General features: G+C 44.2%; 2 protein-coding genes across 4 annotated transcripts in view; both read left to right on the plus strand.

The window, feature by feature from the left end:
* The window catches only part of klhl24a (kelch-like family member 24a), a 28,353-nt gene extending 22,796 nt beyond the window's left edge, over window positions 1–5,557 (plus strand). The window contains exons 7-8 of the mRNA XM_083659451.1: window positions 1,407–1,595; window positions 1,829–5,557. Coding sequence (XP_083515577.1) covers window positions 1,407–1,595; window positions 1,829–2,035 — 396 coding nt within the window. The 3' untranslated portion in view covers window positions 2,036–5,557. The remainder of the gene's footprint in view (window positions 1–1,406; window positions 1,596–1,828) is intronic.
* A 3,392-nt stretch (window positions 5,558–8,949) lies between these two features.
* yeats2 (YEATS domain containing 2) overlaps window positions 8,950–18,366 on the plus strand; it is a gene marked incomplete at its 5' end in the record, with an annotated part of 36,158 nt that continues 26,741 nt past the window's right edge. For 2 of the 3 annotated variants that reach the window (XM_083658931.1, XM_083658933.1), the window contains 8 exons: window positions 8,950–9,049; window positions 9,207–9,304; window positions 11,442–11,534; window positions 11,699–11,932; window positions 12,163–12,275; window positions 15,118–15,279; window positions 17,439–17,550; window positions 18,245–18,289. In XM_083658931.1, the coding sequence (XP_083515057.1) occupies window positions 8,950–9,049; window positions 9,207–9,304; window positions 11,442–11,534; window positions 11,699–11,932; window positions 12,163–12,275; window positions 15,118–15,279; window positions 17,439–17,550; window positions 18,245–18,289 (957 nt within the window). The remainder of the gene's footprint in view (window positions 9,050–9,206; window positions 9,305–11,441; window positions 11,535–11,698; window positions 11,933–12,162; window positions 12,276–15,117; window positions 15,280–17,438; window positions 17,551–18,244; window positions 18,290–18,366) is intronic. The other variant, XM_083658932.1, reaches the window with a different exon arrangement.

Genomic DNA, 18,366 nt, shown 5'->3' on the forward strand with positions numbered 1-18,366 from the left:
CCACTAAAAGATACAAGAATTTAAATGAAAGCTACCAAACATGTTTAGCCTGTGAGAGGAGTTTGATGAGGTGATGATAATAAAAAATAATAATAATACATTAAATGTATAGAGCGCTTTTCTAAAAACTCAAAGACACTTTACAGTACATAGGTTAAAAACAATAAAACAACACTTTAAAAACAAGAATTACATAGCATAAAAATTACACTCGACATAAGTAATAATAATTGGGCAGACAGGTGGTTATACAAACCGAAACCCCACCTGTATGCGTCAGCTATCGCCAATCTTTTTTTAATTGATATCGGTCACATCCGGTCTGTTTGATCCAGATATCAAGCAGATCAAGTTATACTGCATCAGTCGTTACTCATTATTTCCGTGCTAATTCATGCAAAACAGTATTTCAGGTTTAATGTTCCCTGTGTCGGCGATGAGTCAGAGTCATTGATGATTGGCTCATTCACTTTGAATGACATGATAATGGGGTCCTGTGACACTGTGCTTATGGGAATATAAAGAATCAGAGTAATCATGTTTTGTGATGAAATCAAACAGATTCTTTCTGTGACACTAATGGGAACAGAGTCGGGATCGTTGATTGACTGCTAGATAACAAAAAGGAAAGTCATGTGGAGTAACGTGTCATTCCTCATTGTAAGTGGAGCCAACAACAGTGCCAGTATGTGATATGTAGACAGCCACAGAGATCTGGGCCAAGACGTGCTACACATACTTTCATCCTCTGATAGACAGCTAGCAGTAAACAGGACGACAGCGGCGTTCACAGCAACTCAAGCTGGAGTAGGATTGCCCTGGAGTAGCCGATTGTGTTCGTGTGTGTGTGTGTGTGTGTGTGTGTGTGTGTGTGTGTGTGTGTGTGTGTGTGTGTGTGTGTGTGTGTGTGTGTGTGTGTGTGTGTGTGTGTGTGTGTGTGTGTGTGTGATCCCCAGACTAGTGTGTGATCCCCAGAGTAGACAGGCAGACAGGCAGGCTGGCACTACAAAACAAAAGCACCAGTGTCTGTCTATTTGTATCTGACTCGACGTGGCCTTCAGGGTCAAGAGTTCATACTGACTCCAGCTCCCTCAAGTTGCTTCTCTCTCCTGTCTTCTTGGGGTCATTTAATTGATCCCAAAGGACCTGTGCTGGAGTGAAGGCCCTGCACATGTGTTGTTCACATTAGCTGCGGTTCAGTGTCGGAGGGACGACTGTTTGGGATTTTTTTTTTTTTTTTGAAGAGCGAGGAGAGAATCAAACCACAGAAGAAGATAGACGTTCTTTTCTACCACAGGGTAGATGGCATCATAAGTTACATAGAAAGTATGTCACACTTGTGTCACTTCTACAGCACTTTATTCCACCAGAGTCAAATAAGAGCAACCCACTTGCATGTCACACAGGTCCAGTGCTATGATCCAGAGGCAGATGTGTGGTTGCTAAGAGCCAACATCCCCATCGCCAAGCGCTGCATCACGGCGGTCTCCCTCAACAACATGATCTATGTGTCCGGCGGTCTCACCAAGTCCATATTCTGCTACGACCCGGCAGAGGATTACTGGATGCATGTGGTTCACACCTTCAGCAAACAGGTACTACATTACATTCTACACAGATACACGCTGTGCACTTTCCATGCAAAGTACAAACAGGTACTACAGTACATTAGAGTACACACAGATACACGCTGTGCACTTTCTATGCAAAGTACATGCTTTGTTTGATTTCAACTCCAAGAATGCTGGATTTGTCTCATCTGCGGCTATCTCCCCTTATTCTTCTCTCTCGCCGTCCTTCTCTGTCTCTCGTCCCTCCCTCCCTGCAGGAGAGCTGTGGCATGTCGGTGTGTAACGGGAAGATCTTCATCCTGGGCGGCAGAGGGGAGAACGGCGAAGCCTCAGACAACATCGTGTGTTACGACCCGGCCACAGGCATCATCACCGGTGTGGCAGCCATGCCGCGGCCAATCTCCTACCACGGCTGTGTCACCATCCACCGCTACAACGAGAAGTACCACAGCCACAAGACCTGACCACAAACACACACACACACACACACACACACACACACACACACACACACACACATGAGCGTGCACACTTAAGAACTTTAACTCTTTGAAAATCAAGTTCACACAAATACGCACATGCACAGGACACATACACACACGCACGCACACTTGTGTAGAAGAGGCCTACTTAGTCATTCAGACCACAACACCATTCAGCTAATTTATTTCCTCGCAGCATCATGTAGCGACACTCTTTGTTTGTGGTGTACTGTAGATCTTTTGCTGTTGTGCACCATTGTACCCTTCACCATCAATCTTGAGAGCCTTTCTGTGGAAACGTTCAATGGTTGATAACGCTACTGACACGTCTGTGACTTGAGCCAAAGTGGAGTCACATCAACAAGCTAGATGTGCCATGCATAATTAGTAGTAGTAGCTGCACACGGTTGGGAAGCAACGGATCATATATAATGGCATCGCTGCAGTTATCAGATTGCAGTTATTTTGGAAAAAGAAAGGGGTGATCACTTGTTGGATTACCACAAAATGTTTAGAGGAAAAGAGTATATAGATATTAAGCTTCCAGATGCTCACTGTTTTCTACATTTGTAAATGTGTAGAGATGATTATGTAGTAACACATTCAGGTCTCTAAATAACAATAGATTGTTTGCTTAACTGCATATTTTATGGATTGTCTTGGCTAAGTAATGTCAACGTAACCTAAATTAGCCTACTTAAATTACTAATAGCATTGCTGAGCTTATATTAATTATAGTATTACAGTATTATGTTAATGATTAGAAGCAGGTATTCAATAATCTATCTACATTTCCTACATATTGTACATGCTGAAAGTGACCTTCCCAACTCTGTGCTTTTCATGCTGTGTGAATTGGCATCCCCATGGACCTCCCTAAGATCTAGGTCACTGGTGACCTGAAGTGACCACAGACAGTGATAATGAGCAAAAGCAATGCCTTGAGGCACAGATTGGAAAATATCCACGTGGAACCATGAGGAAAAAATGGATTTTGACTGACAGATTAGTCAGATTCCTAACTCTGTACCCGCTGCACTCCAAACAAATACACAAATAAACAATATCAAAATACTCTGAAATGACCTCTGACCTCAAAATGACCTGATAAAGATGGGGTAAAAAACAGTCTGCAAGCTGTACTTTTCACCCACAGTATCAGTGATCGTTTATATGCGAGATGCTCTTAACTCTTGAACCTGAGCAGGATGAAGGGAGGAGAAATATACCCTTTTTTACACAGAGATCCCGCAATATCGCCATTAGGAGGTTGTATCAAAACATTGGAACGTAGCCACAGACCTTCTCAGTAGTCTTTCTCCCCTTCGGTGGTCGAGGCCTGACGCACCACTTTTTCCACTTCCCTTTCCTGTCAGTCTTCCCTCTCGCTTCCGCCCCCCCCCCCCCCCACATCCCTCCATTTATCACCTACTGTAGTTCCACTTCCCATGTCTGCTTCCCTGATCACTGTTTGTGCCATGTCATCATCACCTGAAGCTCTTATGATTTACAGTCGTGCCTCCCTTTAAGCTTTACGGCGCTGCTTTATCGTTGTTGTTATTACACACATTACTGACATTTTCTTATTGATTTATTCTTTTTTAAATTATACTTTTTTACAATGATGTTTATTATGAGATGTGTTGTACATAGCTTTAGCAAGTGTGTCATCGATTGGTGTACTGGGTGTGTGGGTGGTTTGGTAGATGTGAGAAGCCTTTGCAGATCAAACTCGAAGACTGCTCTGAATAAGTGGTGTGTACAAGTATGTATGTTATGTATGTGACTTTTACTACTCCGGTCTGGATGCCTTGTACCTAATGGAGGATTATCAACTAGTCGTAGTAGCATAAATATCAAATGACTGCTTATCAGTCACCAGTCTGCTTTGCCGCAAAGCAATTCGAACCTAATCAGAACTCTGCACCGCTTATGTCGGCACCGATGTAACTCGGGGTAACCATAGATACCTCCAGGTGTGTGTGTATGCATGTTTACTACTCAGTGCCTGTGCTATACCTCCCACAGGATGACTGAGAGTTCTGATTTGGATGAACAGTTTGGATCCGGTCAGTAAAAGTCACCTTTTACTACAAGTCAGTCGGTGTTGATAGACTAGAGATATTGCTGTGAATACGGTAACTTTAAAAACATTTTTGTTTTCTTTATACAACTCGTATTTAAATGTATCTCTTTTTGTTTGCATTTATTGTTGTTGTTTTTTTTGGTAACTGAGAGCCCCAATTGTGCACTTTGACAGAATCCTGTTAAATGTAGAATTATATGACAATGTATATATGATTTCCTTTTTTTGTTTTACTGTATCAGTAAATGTTCTTTGCTTTCATGTGACGTACAGTATGTGAGTGAGAGGAAAGGGGCCTGGCAGCACCTCCTGTTGGCCACCGCCTGCTATGGCTCTGATACACAAACAAAAACAACAAGAGAACAATGTCTAGAGTGAGTGAGTGAGAGAGATTTAACTTTCTGTTGTCGGGTCAAAAGTAGGGGGATCAGTGAGTTTGTTTATTTATTACTGTCTAACATTGTTTAACTAATACAACATGCATTAACAGCAGAGATTGGGCCCCTTTTGTCAGTGGCAATGACAAAAGCAGGTGGCTTAAACCACGCTCTAAGCGTTTCTTTAGATGGGTGAGTTTAGTGTCGTGCCTTCAAAAGCAGCGCAGGCTAGAACAGTGACATTTAGTCAAATCCCTCAGGCCCACCCGCACTCATTTGCAGAATGACACGCTCAGGGTAGGGTCACTCAGAAGGCCAAACAGGGGAGGCTGTCAGGCAAGAACACAGCAAAGAATAAAAGAGGGAGTGAGATAGAGTGAGAGAGTTTGAGTGTGTGTGTGTGTGTGCGTCTGTGATTTCACTGATTATTTACCCGAAACAGGACACAGACATGTTGATTTATTGATTTTCATTATCTATGTAGATGTTTTCATATTTGTTTGCTTTGTTAACTCATTGAATGCCAATGACGACAGCTGTCGTCAATTCAAATACTGACGTAGAGTGCCAATGACGACGGTTGTCGTCAATTGCGTTTTTTGACGGTGGGACGTGGATCAATCCCTGATACATCTCTGGTACAACTATTGTAGCTATTGGAGGTCTATAACCTATTTTACAGAACCCTTAGGTGGCGACAGTGCTCTCCACATAACAGAAAGGCAAGGAAAAAACAAAGAAGAAGTCGTTATGGAAACGGAAATCGCATCGCATCCGTATGCATCGATATGCTGAAGCACGTTACTGCAGCTGTGCCTGCAGCAGCCAATCTGCTCCCACAATTGAGCCGCTCTGTGTCGGTTGCGACAGCACATCTGCACATCCACACCGTGGAGTTATTATTCTCAACTGGAAGCATCGTTGCCGGTGACAAACACACGCGGAACGCTGTAAAAAAGCCTGGCTGTTCCGCACCCTTCACTGTGCGCACAGCAAACTCAGCAGAGAGCCACCACAGACAGGAGGAGGAGTGTGCAGTTGAGGCGAGGCGAGGCGGGGCGGGGCGGGGGGGGGGGGGAGGGGGCACGCAGAGCAGCACACACACAACACCCAGACAGACCCAGGCAGCAGGACAGGATTGACAAACGCAAGCCAGAATATCCGATACCCACCAGCAGCAAATCAAAACCAGCAAGAAGCTGCAACCAGCAGCGCACGCAGGGGCCAGCGCTGCTGGTTGTAGCTAAAAATATTATTCTGCCAAACAAAATTCCCTGGCCTAAACTGTTTTATTGAAGGAAATTATTTTTGAGGTGTGACTACATTAGAAAAGATTAGCTTCAGAGTCAGTGATGTGCTTGAAATGATTAATTTCACAAAAGGCCAATTATCTCAGCTTCTAGAAAAAAATTGCTATTTTTGGATGAATCAAGCTATCTTCTCCGGCTCATAACTAAAGAACGGAAAATGGGATCAATAAACTTTTTTTTGCAGATGATAGAATAGAGTCTCATCGTTCTTTGTGCGTGTTCAGTGTTTACATAGTAATATCACACAATATTCTGTGGGCCTCGAGAAATCACTGAAAACGCTCTGAAACTCTGGCACTGGGAGCGTCCGTTCTCCAAAAGTGGCTGGCACTCAATGAGTTAAGATAATCCATTGTTTTCATGTCTCTTGACTCCCCCCCTCCCCCTCCCCCTTGTTGTGGTGAGTTTTGGGATTGTGTGTTGCTGAGTATGGTTGTGTTTGTTTTTGACTGGTTGCCACGTGCAGATGGCCTGCCTTAAATTAAATAACTGAAGAGCTGAACATGTGCGTTTTGATTGTTATATATGAATATGAATGCAGATATAAGCCAAAGGGGATTTGATGCAATCCCAAGGGTGACTTTATTGAAAATGCCTCCATGGGGAAACTCTTATCTTGCATGCGAGATGGGGGATTTCACGCTGTCAATGCCCTATGTGCCTTAATAACACAATAAACCAGCACTAGAACGACGTCTGATCATTTTGATATTAACTTTCATTATCTTGTGTCTGATGATATTTTAGCACCACTTTCTCCTCGGATGCTCTCTGTTTAGCGGAGAGAAAGCTTTGTAAATGGGAGCATGTTGAACTATAATGGCTGACTTGTGTAAGTGAAGCATCAATAAAGTTTTTCCTTCTATACTGAAACTTGGTCTGATGTCTCAGTAGTATAACAACAAGGATGGGATGATCTATGGTAGAGAACTGTTTACTGTCTGTGTGTCTGTCTGTTTACTGTCTGTGTGTCTGTCTTCACCCCCATCCTCTAATAATGTTGACTGTCTATGTGTGTATTATGTGCCTTTCTGTTCTTGTAGCCCCGGGGCAGGAAGAGGACATTCCTGTCTACCTATGAGACTACTTTGCAGTCAAACATGCAGGCTGTCATTAGGCTGTATTTATAGGTGCATGGAATTTAGAGGCAAAACTGTTCAACATGGTCATTTTGGGATGAAACGATAGGACTCTGGATCATCTTATGTTTTGACTTGGAATATGGAGGCAAATAAGATTTGAGAGGGAACGCAGCTGTTGTGCAGACAGCAAGGGTTATTGGATGTTTTCATGGATGAACGCATTGGTCTGTCTTCACATCAGTGGGAGGAGATATGGAAGATAGAAGAGGAGATGTATAATTACAGACTGCGTGATAAGGAGAGACTGAACCCACCACAGCTGTCATCTTAAATAATGGTCCACCGCCCACGTAGAAAGAGGATCACCAATCAACAACCAATAACAAGAAACATGAGAATGAGATCTAATCAAATTTGTTGCAAGCTGTTACATATTTCTTTAAGGGGTGGGTCACTCATTGAAATTAAATTAAAACTGCTGTTTTTATGTTTTATAAAATAGAAAGCAAGCCAGTGCCACAGTATTTCAAGGAAGCTTGTGTGCAATAAGCATTCACAAGGGCATGGTTTGGTTTCTCATGTTTTGATTTATGTGCTCTAAATTATGGTTTCATTTAATCAAAACCACAACATTCTTCTTAAAGTATGAGGACAATGTTTTTTGCATTCTACAATAAACAACATAGAGTGGTGCAAGTTAGCATTTATCAAGTGCAGCTGCAGCATGGTATGAGATTCTCATTAGAGAAACTCCCATCAGGGGAAAATGCGTAAATGAATCAATGCATACCAGAAAGTTCAACTCACACAGATTTGGCAGTATATGATGTTCAATTTTTTCTGCACCTGCACCCACACAAAACATTCTAGACCAGGCCACAGGCAGGAATGCATTTTATATAGATGCCAATTGCCACAACAAAGAAATTAATTGGAACATGACAAGAAGTGTGTGTGTATGTGTGTGTGTGTGTGTGTGTGTGTGTGTGTGTGTGTGTGTGTGTGTGTGTGTGTGTGTGTGTGTGTGTGTGTGTGTGTGTGTGGGGGGGAGGGGTGGTCAGGGGCCGCAAGGGTTAGGTTTAGGCAAAGGCAAGTAGTGGTTATGGTTAGGGTAAGTAAATTAATGTACACACACACACATTCCAAATACGACTATCAAGTTCAACCATGTGTGGAGAACTAGGCTAGCTTGGAGGAGCAAAAATAAGAAAACTTACATGATAAAGTGTAGTCAGACTGACTTTTATTTTATTGTCAGACTGTCAGACTGACTTCTACTGTACAGTAATTAACAAATTTGGCAAACAGTTTGCATATTGTTCAGTGCTCCTTTCTTGATGCATCTGCTCTGTAGAATAGTGGCTCCTGGTGGCCATTTTACAGAAGTGCAAGGCCAATCTCCACGACTAGCTTGGCATGTCTTCTTCGAGATTGATCAATTCACTAAACATGAATCTTTAAGATGAATACAGCACACAGCCTGTCATTGAATTAAAGCACACGCCTCACAGAGAAACGTTGGTCCACAGCCTTGCTCCAGTAAGTTTGCATTTCAAAACACGTTCTATCTGTCTGCATGAGTGCTAACTTTGCTAACGTTAGCTAAGCAGGCTAGCTTGCTACAGTTAACTAGCTGCTGCCCGGCTGCACGGACGAGTAATGTTACAAGCATTCGTTACAAGGTAAATCATTTTAGCTTTATTGATGAATTCCATTCGCTCAAATTATGGGCCAACAGTATGCTACAAAACAATGTTAGCTGGTACGCTAGATAGCTTTGCGCACCCTGCGCTTTAGTGAAGCTGAAGGGGTCCATCTGCTATTGTGTATTATTTGTTAGCACTATCATGTTCGCTGGCTGGCTAGTTAGCTAATGCTAACATTAGCTGCGGGGTATTGCCTGTACAAGGCGACACTCTGCTAGCCGGCTAACTCCATGCTAACTGTCGTTACAATAACAATTGCCTATTCTAGCATAGATGTGTTAGCCATTCACACAAGCTATTCTTCTCTCCTGTTCTACTTTTCCTTGCAGGCAGTGATGTCAGGAATCAAGAGGAAAATAGAGGATAACGACCCAGACTATGAAGACATTTCACTGGTCCAGGAGAGCAAGAGAAACAAAGTGGCTGAACATAATGGTAAGATCATGAACACAGAGCCAGTGCACCTGCTTCAGGTGTTTAGCAAAGTTGTTGTGACATTCCCTCCAACTAACTTTTACTACACTCACTTGTACCTCTGCTGTCCTCTGGTACTTCATCTCTGTTTGATTCTCCTGTGTGCTCACTTTAACAGCCCGGGAGGCAACAGTACAGAAGATTGAAGCTATCATCAGAGAGCAATTCTCTTTGGAGATGAAAAACAAAGAGCACGAGATAGATGTGATTAGCCAGGTAAATGGATTGAAATGTTTTGTTTCTAGTTTGTATTATACCTTGTATCTGTTGTTTTGTAGTAGGGCTGCTGGGCAATATAGCGATATTATCGAGATTGTGATATGAGACTAGTTATCATGTTAGACTTTGGAGATCGTAATATCGTGGTGATATGGTATAAGTGTTGTCTTAAAGGCTGCATGACAGTAAAGTGATGTCATTCTGAGCTTACCAAACTGTTCTACTGTAGCTGTTCTATTATTTGCCTTTACCCATTGAGTCATTATATCCACATTAAAAGTGCTTGTGACATCGCACATGTAGCTTTGACTGACAACTGAACATTTAGCCCACTTCGTATGAAATACCAAGATATGTATCAGCGTAAAAATACAGAGATATGATTTTTGGTCCATATCGCTTGGTCTTAATTGTACTGTTCAGTAACTTGCAAAATAGTCTTTAACTCATTGAGTGCCAGCCACTTTTGGAGAACGGACGCTCCCAGTGCCAGAGTTTTCAGAGCGTTTTCAGTGATTTCTCGAGGCCCACAGAATATTGTGTGATATTACTATGTAAACACCGAACACGCAAAAAGAACAAGGAGACTCTATTGTATCATCAGCAAAAAAAAGTTTATTGATACCATTTTCCGTTCTTTAGTTATGAGCCGGAGAAGATAGGTTGTTTTCAGCGTTTTCAGGCATTTCAAATTATAAGCTGAGATATTCAGCCTTTTGTGAAATGCAGCATTTCAAGCACATTCACTGACTCTAGATACGGTAATATTTTCTGATGTAGTGATGTGGTGTAGTTGTGTCCTGCCCTGCGTGCCCCACCCCCCCTCCCCCCCCTCAGCTGAAAACTCCTCCCCACACTAGTAACACACAGCCTCGCACCAAGCGTCTAGGAAGCCTGGGAAGCGCCGCCTCCCAGGCAGCGCAACATGGAGAAGCCACACGCGGACTGCAGTGAAAGGTTTGGCTTTTCAGTGTCGCGCTGCTGCTTTTCTAGCGGCTAATCATGTGGAGAAACTATGCTGACAGACAGACAGAGGCAGAAGGACTCAGTTGTGTGCGCGGATTGACTGTGTTCGCAGCCCCCGTCAGTTGCAGCCAGAACAATCTACATGGCTCTGGAGTGCAGCATGAGCGGGTTCTCTTTCATCAAGGCTATTTTAGGCTGTGTATTCCTGACATTTCTGTAATCTGGAGAGCACTGTCGCCACCAGGTCGCCACCTAAGGGTTCTGTAAAATAGGTTATAGACCTCCAATAGCTACTATAGTTGTACAGGAGCTGCGGAAGGCTTTGATCGACGTCCCACCGTCAAAAAACGCATTGGACGTCGAAGGACGTCCGTGGCACTCTACGTCACTATTTAATTGGACGTCGAAGGACGTCCATGGCATTCAATGAGTTAACCAACATGAAAAATAATCGTGATAAGATCGTGGATCGGGATCCTGCCTGTAAAAAATCGTGATATGATATTTTTGCCATATCGCCCACCCCTATTTTGTAGTTATATTGTCACTAGGCATCTTGCACGCTCGATTCTTAGGCTCGGCCGCTGCACGGGCTCGCTAGCTTGCCCGCCTCGCGGCCTTGCCCGCCCTGCAGCTCACCGAGCTGGCCCTGCAGCTCGCATACGCAGCTCGGCCGCTGCGTCCTGCAGCTCACCTGCTGTGCAGACTCACATGCTCTTATGACATCACTGATGATGTCACAATTTTGCATCACTGATTACATCACAATGCTCTTATGACATCACTGATGATGTCACAATGCCTATGACATCATCAGTGATGTCACAATGCTCAAGTGACATCACTGAAAACATCACTTCCGGGACTTTATGACATCACTGATGACATCACTTCCGGGACTTTATGACATCACTGATGACATAATCAGTGATGTCGAAATGCCCGCGTGTGTGTGTGTGTGTGTGTGTGTGTGTGTGTGTGTGTGTGGTGGGACAAAAATTGAAACAAACAGAGAAACATTGCCCACATGCATTTTTTAAATAATGTATAGATAGATGATGATGCAAATCAACTGTTTTGCTCTCAAATAGGAATCCTTCTCTAGTTGCCACCTGGTAACAATGTGAAGTAGTACATTTTGTTCATCACTTCTCCATGTTTACTGCAGCGACTCAATGAAGCCAGGAGGATGATGGACAAGCTAAGAGCCTGCATAGTGGCCAATTTCTATGCCAACGCTGGGCTGACAAAGCTCCCAGAGGTACATATTTATGCTGTAACAGTTGTTGGCTGCAGTGAGAAAGTGAGATGTTATGGTCATATGTAAGAACCACCCAGGAAGAATAGCCGTAGCATCCTGCTGCGGCTAATGGGGATCCTAATAAACTAAACTAAACTAAACCAAACCATTCCTGCGTTACCCAGCAGGCATCTAAGAGCGACCCTGCAGTGCTGAATCATCCAGCCATCAGGCGCTTCCTGGAGTCCCCCTCCCGTTCCTCTTCCCCGCTCAACCAGGGCTCTGAAAGCCCGTCTCTGGCCCCCTCCGAGTCGGAGTCCCTCTCACAGCAAGGAGAGGGCGCTGAGAGGGATGGAGAGGGAGTATGGAGAGAGGACAGCAGCAGGCAGGAACGCAGGCCTGGACGCAACACAGGCAAGGTGAGATCAGTGGCCCGAGATGACCTCCCCCAATGTGCAACACTATGCTACTTCGTCAATACCTGCAGTCCATGGGCAAATGCCTTGGCGAATAAAATAATTCTGATTCTGACTGGGTTATTAATCATTTGATGGATGGGGAATGGACATTAACATTAACCTTGCTTTCTTTTAGCAGCGATATTTTTATCCTTCATCAATCCATGTTAATTCTCCATTATGCGTTGTAGGACACGTTTGGTGTTCCATCGTCAGCAGGAGTCGAGCGGACCTACCACACCACTGGAGATGAGGCCTCCAGACTCTACGCAAAGAAGACCATTGTAGTGGGGAATGTGTCCAAGTACGTAACATTACTATTTAATCGAACACCTTATACCGACTCAATCATATTCTTAACTCAATGGCAGTATATAGAGTAGTCATGGCAGCCATAATGTGGAAGTATGCTTTGTCAGTTTGATTTGGTCATCTAGTATAGGAGGGCATTATGAAGATGCAGGCTAAGCCTATCTTAAAAGATAAGGCTGGTGTTTTTTAATGCATTGCTTACCGTCAGCAAATCCTATGAATTGCCACCAACACCCAATTTACACCTGGTTTTTAAATGTGACCTGTATCCAGATAAGTTATCTGGATGTTATCTGGATAAGGAAAAATGCATGCTAATGCAAGGTGTAAATGCATTGTGATCAGGATGTGATCAGAACTTCCTGACCACTTCTGGAGGTAGTCTGGCTCACATTGTGTTCAGATCTTTTACACCCCATTTACACCTGGTTTTTAAATGCGACCATTATCCAGAGAACTTATCCTCCCTACAGATTACATTACCTCTCTGTTCTCTTTTCTGCTGCTAAATATGGTTTCTAGAGAAACAGACTGTGCCTCCTGTCTCCTCGCCTGCTGTGTTTGAATAGGATATTTATTGTGTGGTCCGTGTGGTGTGAGAGCTGGACCAAAGTTAGGAGTAGGAGACTTAAGGAAAGCCAGAGAAAAACACAACTTGCAAAACGAATGACCTACCTACACAGTGTCCATAAAACAGGGTGCGAGTTTTACGCCACCTTCATCTGATTTTTAGGAACATTTTTTGGTCCCTTAAGTGGATTATACTGTCAAATAATACATGTGCACTGCAGTAAACACTCAATTTGCACCACTAAGATTAGTTTTAATTTTAAATCATAACAAACCACGCATCCAACACTGGCAGCAGGGACACCGGGGCGATCTGTCACCCTAGTCTTGGCGGTGTGTAACGCACCGTTGGCTCTAGTCGTCCATGTCGGCGGCTTTTTCAGCCGATTCCACATTTTTCCAGTCAGTCTATCTCTATATCTCTATATCTCTATTCATAGCTTTCAAAGGGCATTACGTGCTGCCGGGAACGCCCACCTGACGGTCAAAAAAAAAACTTGTTCATTCCGCTGCCCGCCGAGTCGACTAGTTTCTCACGCTGTGTTTGTTCAGCCAAAATGCCGGATACCTGTTGTGCTATCGGTTGCACTAACCGACGAGGAGACACGCCTGGCTTGTGCTTTTACAGAATCCCGTCGGAGAAAGAAAACTCAGACAGGAGGAGGTTGTGGATTTGTGCGATTTAGACGTGGTTCAGTCGCTGGGGAGGGCAAATGGCTTTTTTTCTACCATCAAAGTACCGTACACACGTTTTTGCGGCCAACATTTCATCAAAGGTAAGCTCAAGTAACGTTAACAGGGTATTTTAATCATTATTGTAACGTTACTTGAGCTTACCTTTGATGAAATGTTGGCCGCAAAGACGTGTGTACAAACGGCTGAACAAACACAGCGTGAGAAACTAGTCGACTCGGCTGGCAAGTTTTTTTTTTGACCGTCAGGTGGGCGTTCCCGGCAGCACGTAACGCCCCTTGAAAGCTATGAATAGTCTCTATATACCATGAATGTTCAGGTTTTTATGATGGTTTTGTTGACACAGTGATTCACGTGGGCTTGTTGGCATTTTCTTCTACTTATGTTCATAGAACCGCTCCATTTTTCTGGTCCAGAATGCACTGGAAAGATTCTTTAATTCATACACTCAGATGAATGTCCGACAATGGCCCCTGGGGGGGAAGTAATCGCATTTCAGATGCCCAGAACTCCTTGTTATTGCTGGCATTTTTTGCCCTCTCATATTTATTTTCATAGGCATTTTCTGTTCTTGCCCCAAGACCAGCCCTGTCTTTTCCTCAACATTTTGTTGTGTTTATCAGTGTTTGAAAGACCAGCCTTTCTGCGGTGTTTCTTAGAATGTCTTGTTTTTTCATCGCTACTCAGTTAAGAGTGGAATTATAATTTAGCTTAACTGCAAGCCCAATGCAGGTTGACGACAATGAATGGCAATTTTCTTCTCTAGTAATTACTTTCCCGCTGGGCCTATGTTCATGTGACATAATGCATACCTATGCACAATACAAAGGCCTAAACCTATAGACAGTTAATGAAAAACTAATGGGAACTGTTAACGGGTTCAACTTGATTGAACTCGTTAACTGAAATGTTTGTGTGAAATATTTAATGTTTGGCATAACTATGTGCTAATCTTGCTACACACCGTGTACCCATACATACTGTACATGTCTGTTTTTCTTGGCTGTGACCCAGACAGCTTCTCTGTCTAATTCACCCCCCCCTCTCTCTTTTTCCTTGGAGGAGGTTTTCCACACTGCCCTCTAGTGACATGCAAACACTTCTCAGAGACGCTTAGCGCTGCTTAACAGTGTTGCCAGCCGACATGTCTGTCACACACCGTCTCTCCCTCCTCCAACTCTGTCTACCCTGTGACCTACTTTCTCTCCCAGTACATCTCTAAACCCTCTCTCTCCCAACTGTGTCAAACTGTGACTCAAACCATCCACCATCCCTCACCTTTCTCAAACCTGATTCGTTACCGGCTTCTGCCTCTCTTCCTCAGGTACTGTACATCCCTCACCTTTCTCAAACCTGATTCGTTACAGGCTTCTGCCTCTCTTCCTCAGGTACATCCCTCACCTTTCTCAAACCTAAACTCTTTACCCCTCTCCGCCTCTCTTCCTCAGGTACATCATCCCTCACCTTTCTCAAACCTAAACTCTTTACCCCCCTCCGCCTCTCTTCCTCAGGTACATCCCTCACCTTTCTCAAACCTAAACTCTTTACCCCGCTCCGCCTCTCTTCCTCAGGTACATCCCTCCAGACAAGCGGGAGGAGAATGACCAGTCTACCCATAAGTGGATGCTGTATGTCCGCGGCTGCAGGAGGGAGCCCAGCATCGACCATTTTGTCAAGAAAGTCTGGTTCTTCTTGCATCCCAGCTATAAGCCCAATGACCTGGTGGAAGTCAGGTGTGTGTGCCACTCTGTGTGTGTCTGAGAGACAAAGCATGTGTCTGTGTGCAGGTGTGTACTGATACTGTATAGGCAGGGCTTCTCTCTCGTTAGTGAAACAACCTCGTTGGATGTTGTTTTCGTATGTAGTTGCCTCAGGCACGAATAGAAGTTAGAGAAACGGGAAAAAACTTGTTCTGAACAGATTTGCCCTCATGGTGTTGCGTTGCCTTACACAATATTTACTTCCTGGCTACAGTATTATTCTAGGTCAGTAGTTTGCTCCTCCCACCCCTTTTACATGCAGCGCCTGCCAAGCTGGCGAGAGTGATGAAACAATTTTGGATGACACAGCACTACCTGGATGCGTAGAGAGCCAGTTTCATCATCGCATGACATTTCCAATTCAGTCTGGATTTCAACACAACATTCAGATCAGCTATTGAGTCCAGAAAGGGCCGGGAGCTCTCCTGCCTGTGAGTCACATGTACCACGGATCTCAGTTGTAAACACACAGCAGTGGGGGGAGTGGGGGGGACTGTGATTAACAGCGCCCCCTTGTGGACATTAAGCTGATCCAGAACTCCAGCCTGCATCCCCTGACAAGATATACAGTACATACGTTGAGAGTCGGCTGTGATTGATGTTTGTCCGTTTTGAGTAGGAGCTGTAAGAGCTGTTCACCCGGCAGACACACATGCTTAGGTGGAGTGTTATGATGTTATTTCCCCATCAGGAGTCAGCACATGACTAATACTGTGGACACACCCAGCTCATGCACACAATTAGCCGTGTTGGGAATGGTTCACTCATTCACTCATCACTATTCCCCATGTAGTGTTTATCGGGAGGGAACTATTTGGGGAACGATCAAACGAGTTTCGGACACTACCTCACTCTTCTTCTTTGGCAAACACGACACCATTGCATTGTGGTATATGGGAGAAAATGTAGGGTACATTCACTGTTCACTATATAGTGAATCAAATTAACAGTTGAGAATTCGGAGACTATTAAAAATGGCGGACACACTATATAGTCCACTATTTCTGTACTGTAATACTAGGGAGCGCTTTCGAACAGGGCTACAGTGTCATCACTCAGAGGAGCTGGCGTCTCTGAGGGCTCGCCTCGACCCAGACTGCTGAGGTGTGGAGATCGGCGTGCCATGCAGAGTCATAATCGAGCGGTTGCTTTATGGCACGGCTAGGAGGAGATCTATTATCTAGAACGTACGGAACTCTGGTGGCCTCCAGTGCTGAGGTCTCGATGCCTTACTTTATTTATTATCCTCCTGAAAGTGGTAAAGGATTTAATTTTGCCCGTTGCTTTTGAGTGAATGATCTCTTTTATCAGTCAGCAGTGATCCCTGAGCCGTAGCCTCCTGGCTGTTTTTAGCTGACAAGGCGCCCACGTTGCCGTAGCAGTCCTCCATATAAGCTCCCACAGTCACTAACTGACTCGAGTCTTCATTCACGCTGAGCCCCACACAATCCCACTGCTGTTTGAGACTGACACATTCTACTGAACCCCACACAATCCCACTGCTGTTTGAGACTGACACATTCTACTGAACCCCACACAATCCCACTGCTGTGAGACTGACACATTCTGAGTGAACAGTAGATGTATGGGAGAAATATTCATCTGGAGAAAAAAAAATGCACCACTCCACTCCACTCGTAGAGTCACACACATATTCCCTCTGATGCTTGCAAAGAGTAACACACACACACACACACACACACACACACACACACACACTCACTCAACACATATTCCCTCTGATGCTTGCAAAGAGTAACACACACACACACACACACACACACACACACACACACACACACACACACACACACACACACACACACACACACACACACACACACACTTGCACATACACATGCCCTTACAAATGATTGCAGTCAGACCAATCTCTGGTCTGTGGGGATAAACCCCAAGCTTCAAAGAGAGAGGAGATGAGAGAGGAACCTTCAAGTCATTGATTTTAGGAGATTATTGACTCCAACTGAGCCAGAAAGCAAGGGTAAGAGATTAGGATTTTTTTCTTTTTGCAAGATCTGTGTAATTCATCCTCAATCACCCCCCCCCCCTCTCTGTGTGATGTGTATGTTAATGATGTTACATACGTCTTGTTTGCATGTGTGTGCCCTCAGTGAGCCTCCTTTCCACCTTACGCGGCGAGGCTGGGGTGAATTTCCCGTGAGAATCCAGATCCACTTCAAAGACGCCCGCAACAAACGCATCGACATCATCCACCAACTGAAGGTCAGGCCGCATCAGAGTCCGTTAACTCACCTTCCGCTTTAGTTGGAAGAGACTTCAGATATTCATGTCAGATATTCACTGCGCCACTTCTCTTTGATGACTACAAATGAAACAAAAATAAACGACAAAAAATAATTGATTGGTGCTCACCTGGTAGGACGCGTACCACTTAGGCTTAGTCGTTCGCGTGACCGACCCGGGTTCGAATCTGACCCGTCGTCCTTTGCCACATCATCCCCTCTCTCCCCACCTTTCCTGTCTATCTACTGTCCTATCCATTTGGGCCCCCCCAAAAAAGTACAATGTGCGCTCAAGGAATTTCTTCTGGTTAATTGGTGTTGACACATTAGCAGACATAATACAAGGTTTCAGACACTAGATGATAAAAACCATACAGATGTTTACAGTGCAAGCAAGATGTATGGCAGTAGACCATAATGCTGTAAAGAAACGGCAAATAAAAAAATGTCCATTGTAGGAGCATTGATATAAGCACACTTGGCGAGGTACAACTAAAATAAGTACTAAATCCTTTCGAGAATATGTTTAATTTAAGTATTATTATGACTGAGGAATCATTCACAATTCATTCATAGTGGTTGAATTCATAACTTGGACTAGTCTTCACAACAGATTGACCCGTTCTTCTACCTTGTCGTAGTCTTTATTTCCACCTCTCTCTTTCTGTTGACAGCTGGACAGAACGTATACTGGGCTGCAGACACTGGGCGCAGAAACGGTAAGTTGTACATGTTCTCTTTCTCTTGCATCCGCCTGCTCTCAGAGCACTACTCTGATGACGAGCTGTATTTGTTG

The sequence above is a fragment of the Poromitra crassiceps genome (assembly GCF_964638095.1).
Source record: "Poromitra crassiceps genome assembly, chromosome: 23".
NCBI lineage: Eukaryota > Metazoa > Chordata > Actinopteri > Beryciformes > Melamphaidae > Poromitra > Poromitra crassiceps.